At 46.7% G+C, this 8028-nt stretch overlaps 1 protein-coding gene across 2 annotated transcripts in view; it reads right to left on the reverse strand.

The window, feature by feature from the left end:
- JMJD8 (jumonji domain containing 8) overlaps positions 1-7017 on the reverse strand; it is a 23139-nt gene extending 16122 nt beyond the window's left edge. Inside the window, exons 1-3 of one of the 2 annotated variants that reach the window (XM_061600395.1) lie at positions 6724-6812; positions 4310-4525; positions 1990-2082 (exon numbers count right to left, since the gene is read on the reverse strand). In XM_061600395.1, coding sequence (XP_061456379.1) covers positions 1990-2082; positions 4310-4425 — 209 coding nt within the window. In that variant the 5' untranslated portion in view covers positions 4426-4525; positions 6724-6812. Of the gene's footprint in view, positions 1-1989; positions 2083-4309; positions 4526-6723 lie in introns of both variants that reach the window. The other variant, XM_061600394.1, reaches the window with a different exon arrangement.
- Between the last annotated feature and the right edge of the window lie 1011 nt (positions 7018-8028).

Raw genomic sequence — 8028 nt, forward strand, 5'->3', positions numbered from 1 at the left:
TGAAATATCTCAAAGGGATTTAACAGTGGAAACATATATCAAACCGTTTCATATTTAACAACAACTGCATATTACAAAAACAATTTCAGATGGAACAGGGAGGGCCACGGTTCAGTGGCAGAGCACTCGCTTTGCGTGCAGAAGGTCCCAGGTTCAATCCTCGTCATTTCCAGATAGGTCTGAGAGAAGGCTCCTGTCTGAAATCTCGAAAAGCCACTGCCAGTCAATGTAGACAATACTGAGTTAAATGGACCAATGGTCTGACTCAGTATAAGGAGATTTTCTACGCTCAGATACCATGGGATAAAAATCACCACTGAAAAGCCTTGCCGAAAAAAGAAAGGTCTTCAACAGGCACCAAAAAGATGGCAGAGATGGCAAGTGTCTGATATGTAACGGGAGGGCATTCCAAGGGGTACATGCTACAACATAAAAGGCTCGATTCCTACATCATATGGAAAGGACCTGCTGATGCGATGCTATCTGCAAGAGGCTGATCACATACTAGCAAATTCAGCATGCGCAAGTACAGTCGCTTGGAAGGTATTGCGCAACAAACTAGGCATCCCAAAAGATTGGACCTTTTGCGATAAAGAAAGTGGCGGGAAACCGCGCTGGAAAATGCTGGATGAGACTTGCGTTGAAGCAACGCCATCTAACCTCCCTGCAAACAAAATCAGAATCAATGCTTGCTCAATAACCTGGTTGTCTGGAAGCGGCCCGAGATCAAATGCGACACTGATCTCAGGAATACGATGCCCTTGCTTAACAGCTGCACGACTTCCAAATCTTACTTCCATCTCTGAGCTCCATCAGATGTTAGCTGATAGGCTTTTAACTACCTAACTAGTTGGAAAACTCGTTAGTTATATGCAGGTGTTACAGAGGATGTAGCCAGAGTTTCCATAATGCAGTTCCCAGATTGTCTTATCGACTTTTTTACAGTACAGTGAGAAAGCTGGCTGGCTTCCCAGAACATCCGAAAGGGGAGGAAGCAGAAAGGAAAAAAGAACTCATTTTAATCAGAGGCTTGTACTGTAGGTCCATATACTTGAATGTATGATATCCTATACATAAGGATTAATACATATATTTAAAGACTCTTAGAGAGGAAATCAACATTAAGTGCACTAAATACATGGGGACAGCCCATAACAGAGGGGAGTCTGTGGTGTGGCTTCAGATGTTGCTGGAGAAATAGCACGGTATGCTATCAGTGTACTGATCTCAGAGGCTCTCACCCAATGGTGAACTCAATGCATCTTACTTCTGAGTAGACATGCACAGGATTGCACTGTTTGTAAATGGGAAAAAGAACACCCCATAGTAGCCTTGGGTATGTGCGGCAAAGGATGGAGTCTCTCCAAGAACACACACCTCTTCCCTCCCAAGTTGTCCTCCAGAACGGTGGTTTCCAACCTTTTGGTTATGGCAACCCACTAGCCCAAGTTTATTTGGTATGGTGGTCCATAGATTTGTCAGACGAATTTAGGACACCTTAGGTCTTCTCAGCTGCCAGACAACGGTTCCCCAAGTGTTAAAATGTAAGACTAACCCTAACCCTTTCTGATGTCCAGTTACAAACATCAGCCCCAATGGTGGCTCCATGTCAGAGGAATCCACTCTGGGTTTCAGTCTGAACTGTCAAGGAGCTGTCCAAAGTGCAGCACCATGGACAGCTGCTTGAAAGTTCAGACTAAAACCCGGAGCAGATTCCACTGCTTCACTGACATGGAGCCACTAGCCACCATGTGTCAACGCAGCATTATAATATGCCAACAATGCAGATACGAGCTGTGAGAGGTGTTCATCACACCAATTAAGGCTTACAAACAATAATCGTTTTGGATTTATTTATAAAGCCCACAACCCACTTGCACAGGCTTCGTGACTCACACGACCCACAGATTAGAAAAAGTTGCTCCAGAGTATGGGCCCCCTGCAGATGATGATCAAGGCAGGCTAGATAGGAATTTCTCTGTCACTTACTGTTCAATGAACAGTGAGTAGGATAGTGTGGCATCCCTCCTCTCTACAGTACAGCTGTCTTCTTCCATTATGGCAGAGTGTCTGCTGGTCAGCCTGCGGGTAGAAAGGGGGGGTGTCAAAATATGGAGACACAAAGGTTATAAACATCCATTCACATTAGCAGCCCACTGTGATGTTCCTGTATTAATGTAAATATGGTAAGTGCTGTTTATATAGAAGACATATGGTAAGTGGAGTGAAAGAGGAGGGGGGAGTACATGAGCAGTAGAATGCTGGATGATTGGCTGAGCGTTTGAATGGCTGGGAGTATAAATGGAAGAATGACAGTTGAATCTGGGTGGATGTTGGGAGTGGGGAGAAGAAGGTGTTTGGTGGTGGAGGTCAGGAGTGTGGAGAAAGAGGGAATTGGAGTTCTAGTTAATAATAAGACAAGTATCACAGGAATAGATGAAACCATATGCTTATGTACCATTATAAAAGTAATCTTGTTATTTCTGATATTTAATAAATATTATTTTGGTTTACCGAAGGCCTGATCCTTGGCTGGGGTTTTCACAGAGCAGAAGGGAGGGCAAGGTAATTACCGAGGCTGAAGGGAAACAGTAACGAATGGTGGCAGCGGTGAAGGGAGGAATAATAACATTACAAGTATCCAGCGCAACCCAGAGTTATATGAGTTATCTATATAGATACAAGGGGGTTGGGAACAGCATAAGCACGGAGTCACAAAAGTAACCAGATAGAGAGAGGCTCAGACAAAGTCTCTGGGAACATTGGTTATAGGACGTGACTGGTGGTGCTGCCTAGCAGAGGGATCTAGTGAGATCTGTGCTAGAGCGGAGAGAGAAACCATAAAAAAGGACAGTCCGGACTGGTGGAGTCCCTGGTGGTGCCTAGTGAAAGGTAGTAGCCACAAGCAGGTAGGAACCTGACAGGGAGAGCCAGGGAAGGGCGTCACACCCACCCACATCCCTGCTGAGGGCCTCATTCCCTCTGGGGATAATCTATCTGGGAAGGCCAAAGCCAGGAGAGGGTGGAGGCAGAGCTACATCTCTCTCTCTCTCTCTCTCTCTTTCTCTGCACCATCCCCTACACTAGAGATGTGCTAGAATTCTGCCCAATTCGGATTTGGTACCAAATTTTCCATTAATTTGCTTATTCTCACTCACTGAGGATCGGATTTTAACGGATTTTTTTTAAAAAAAAAAATCCACCTCCAAAAGATCGATTTTTAAGATATCCTTCAAAATATTGCCATTTCCTTTCAAAATATTGATATCGATATCTTTTCCAAGCTGGAAGAAAGACCCAGATCGGCAAAAGCAGTGACTAGTGGATGAAGAATGAACTCATATCAATGCCTGCCTGTTAGGTTGATGGAATGCTTTCGAACCAGCACCAGCCAACCAATTCCATCCCTACCCTACACACACAGATGCTTCATCTCTGCCACCTCTATTCTCTTTCTCTCTCTGCCATCCCATCATCTCTTTCTGACATCCCCGACATCAGTGGGCTGCCAGGGGAGGGACCGATCACTCTTGCCAAGGGTCTGAACCGATGGCTTGCAGAGGGCTTCACCCCCTTCCTCCTTCCATCGCTCCATCTACACGCACCCTACCATTTTCCCCTTCCCATATTCCTCCTCTCTCTCAGGGCTCCCCCTGTTCACATGAAATTAGGCCCAGGGCTCCGTGAAATCTGGCAGAGGGTCACAGGCTGCCCTAAAAAGCACAGGTTGCCCACCCCGATTCACAAGAATGACGACTCAGACTCAGATTCTTGAAAACCAGATTCTAGCTTATACATCTACTCACAAACGCTATTTACAGGCCGCCCTCCCACAGAAGATCTCCGGGCAGCTAACAAGGGCATGCTGGAAGGATCACAATCGTGACAAAAATGCAATGCAACAATTAAAAACACAGCCAGAGAGTATATAAAAACAGCAGCTTTCATGCTGAGTGTGGAGGGTTACAACTGCACAGCACTGAATAAATTTAAAAAATCAGCCACAAGTGGAAACGGAGGCAAAAGTGTACGAAGGGTCCCTATGGTTGGCGTTCAAGGAGGAAGCCACACAATTTTGACTGATCAGTTGCTTCCTGGGTGGAACAGCGGAGAGGGAGGCACCCTAAATGCACCGCAGACAAAGAGAGCAACACTCTTGAAATGCCGAGCCAGCAACCAGCCAAAAATGACAGCAGTAATTGTTTATTGCAGCCCAATGCGTTTCGGGTATCAAAAAGCCCTTTACCAAGGGCAATCTTGTGCAAGTAACATGCTGCTATCTCATCAGTGTAAAAAACTACCTACTCACCAGCCTCCGTCTGTGTCCAGCAGCGCTGAATCTCTGGGTAGCAGGAAGATCATCAGCAAGGGCAACAGCGGGAAAAACTGGCACCTGGGTCCCATCTGCTCTAAGATCTTACACATCTGTCATTCCAAGCAGTGATCCTTTGCAGGTTCAGGGAGTGGAGAACCTCAAGAGGAATCACCTTAAGGGAAGGCTTCAAGCCCAGGCTCACAGCTGCATCTGGAAGATGGCAGAGTTTGGGGGATTCAACACAGGAAAGGTTCAAATCTCCGCTTAGTTGTGAAACTTGCTAAGTGGTCTTAAAAAAGCCCTATCAGGACAGGATCACGGATGTATGTTCATCACTTGATACTGCAACACAGGAGTGGGCATCCTCAGGCCCAGGAGCCAAATGTGGCCCTTTGGGACACTCTAAATGGCCCTTGGGACACTCCCCACACACCCTCCTCAAGAACCTTGCCTGGCTGGAATGTGTCCTGGAAATGTGATAGTGCCCCTTACCTGCCTTGTTGGAGGATAGAGAGGTGTGTGCGTATATGTGGGCCCAGTGCCAGCGGGCAGCCAGGTTGGGCATAGACTGAGGGCCCCTTGCCTAAAAGCCTGCACATAAAAATCTAGTATGTCAGGGAGAAGACTAAAGTAGAACCCTTTGCCCTGAAGTGTTAGTTTTCTACATACAGGGATTTAAAAAATCCATATGGAGGAGTATTCAGAGGCATGAATTGCTGCCTGCAGTCTGAAGTGGTTTAGTCGGGACACAAGTTGACCATTGGGTGAGAATTAAGCATCTCAGAGGATAATTCCAAAGTGATCTTCTGACAACCCTGGGCTTCTGTATACTACATAGCTTCTTGCCTTTCCCGGAGACTGGGGGAATCAAAATGATGCAAATTAGAAAGTGCAGGCAAATGCATTAAATCGTCATGATTTAGTTACAGCTTTCAGACTGGGATGTATGTGCATGTCAACATTACAGTCCTCTGTTTGAAGGTGTCCTCGGTTTCACGGGTTCCCAAACTGTGGTCCACAAGCTTCCTTCAGGTGGTCTGCAGCATGTCCACTTTAAATATTCATATTACTTTTTAATCGTATTTGTATTGGTTCTTGCATTTCACATGAATGTTATTGTATTATGATTTAAATTCTGCGGAATGCAAATTGTTAAAGAGGAAAGCACAAAAGCAGGACTACAGCTGAACATCAAGAAGACTAAGTAATGACAACAGAACTTGAAAGTTGACAACGAGGACATTGAACTTGTCAAGGATTATCAATACCTCGGCCACAGTCATTAAGCAAAATGGAGACAATAGTCAAGAAATGAGAAGAAGGCTAGGACTGGGGAGGGCAGCTGTGAGAGAACTAGAAAAGGTCCTCAAATGCAAAGATGTATCACTGAACACTAACGTCAGGATCATTCAGACCATGGCATTCCCAATCTCTATGTATGGATGTGAAAGATGGACGGTGAAAAAAGTGGATAGGAGAAAAATCAACTCATTTGAAATGTGGTGTTGGAGGAGAGCTTTGCGGCAACCATGGACTGCGAAAAAGACAAATAACTGGGTATTAGAACAAATTAAACCAGAAGCATCACTAGAAGCTAAAATGATCAATGAGGTTGTCATGTTTTGGACACCTAATGAGATGATTCCCTAGAAAAGACAATAATGCTGGGAAAAACAGAAGGGAGTGGAAAAAGAGGAAGACCAAACAAGAGATGGATTGATTCTGTAAAGGAAGCCACAGACCTGAACTTACAAGATCTGAACAGGGTGGTTCACGACAGATGCTATTGGAGGCCGCCAATTCACAGGGTCGCCATAAGTCGTAGTCGACTTGAAGGCACATAACAACAACAACACTGGAAGGGCAGGATATAAATGAAGAAGAAGAAGAAGAAGAAGAAGAAGAAATACAATTAAAAATCATACAGCCTCTGGCACACAGAACAGGCAGAAAAGCCATTAAGTGAGGTGCCAAGACCTTGAGCGAATTTCGGGTGGTCCAAAGAAGTTTGGAAACCGCTGCTCTCTTTGAAGGACTGCCCAGTCCAAGTCCAGGTGAAAGGTGCGCAACCCTCAGAAGGGCGAGCTGGGGCTTGAGATGGCCCATCCTCTGTGAGCCCCTGGGCAGCAGACTGAGAAGGCAGCGCAGTGCCCCTGGTCAGCCTTCTTCCCCACGGTGATGAGATGACATATTCTACATCGGTCTAAAAGCGCATGGGTTGTTTCCAAATGGGCGTCTCTGCACAGAAATCACCGCATGCCCTCTCTTTTTTTGCCCCCCCTTTTCCCTCTTTTGTTGGCCACGACTGACGGAGGAGCTCGGCCCGCTCTTTTGCACCTTTCCCTGCAGGAGGCACTCCCTCCTTCAGACCGGCTCGCCTGCGCACCTCCCCATCCCTCCCGCTATACCTTTCATCCCGTTGCCCGCGGGAGCCTTGGAGCGCTCTGCAAGCCTGCTGGGGCGGGCAGCGCTTCCTCCACCCCTTTGGATGCTGGGAGTTGTAGTCCCATGCGGGGCAGCCCCGCCTGGAAACAGGAGTCCCAGTCGGGAGAACCTCGCCGCTTCTTAGTCTGGCATCACCCAGTTTTGTTACTGCTGGAGGCACCGGCCGCTTTCCACGTTGAAAATGCGCAATCCGTGCGTCCTTGCACCTCCCAGGGTTTCCCAGCAGGCACCGAGCGCATAGCGTCAAGGCTGGCATCTAGCCGGAAGAACTGCGCGGAAGAATGTCGGCAGCTTCCTGTGGCTTCGGATTCAAGGACTGGAAACTACATCCCCCACAAAGCATTGCTGTTGGAACGCGCACCCTTTCTTTGATCGACTCATGTGACTTTCCCCCTTCCTCAATTCTTTTATCAGGGAAAGTAAAAGCTGCTCTGCTGGGCAACTTCTTACATTGCAACCACTAAAAGGTTGAAAGCCATGTTGCCACTAAGCAGTGGTGTAGACGTCCATGGTCTCAGGGAGTCTTAGACCCCTTACTTTTTTGGGAGCAGGGTCTCTATATCTCCAGGCTCCAGCATCCTATGAGCCAATCAACATGAGAGTGTGTTAGCCACTGAGAAGAGTCTTCTAAATGCTTCCTTGTCCTTTCCTGCTGATTGGAGCCAATCAGAGTGAAAGGAGGTGAGATCAGCCACTGAGAAGACTCTTTTCAGTAGCTAACACATCTCTTTTGTGCTTATTGGCTCCTAGGGACCTCTGTTGTTGTGGGAGAAGGCATTCACAAGGATCTCATTCTCAACCCAGCAAGAAAAAAAGAGGGAGGGGCATGGCTGTGACTATCATGATGGGATCCTGCGCTTCTGAATTTGCCACTACACTACTGCCACCAAGTGCAATTGCATTTCCTAATGCACGCCCTGATCCCACACATTCAGATTTACAAAAAATAAAAAAAGAATTGCCGCCAACTCTGTTGGGCCATTGGGGGATGGTGGTAGTATAATTAATGAAAAGTCTCATGGCCGCTTGAAGACTAATGAGTTTATTGTGGCATATAGGCTGATGAAGTCACAGAATTGTAGAGTCAGAAGGGTCCTATAAGGCCATCGAGTCCAACCCTCTGCTCAGTGCAGGAATCCCCAGTTAAGGTACAGTTTATCAGATGCAGGAAGTGTGATCCTGAGTGGCAGGTAGGGATGGGTGATTCCCCCCCCCCATGAATATTCCCTCGAATATATTGTACTGTTTTTACTCACAGAACAGCATTA

The sequence above is a fragment of the Rhineura floridana genome, chromosome 17 (assembly GCF_030035675.1).
Source record: "Rhineura floridana isolate rRhiFlo1 chromosome 17, rRhiFlo1.hap2, whole genome shotgun sequence".
In the NCBI taxonomy this organism is placed as follows: Eukaryota; Metazoa; Chordata; class Lepidosauria; order Squamata; family Rhineuridae; genus Rhineura; species Rhineura floridana.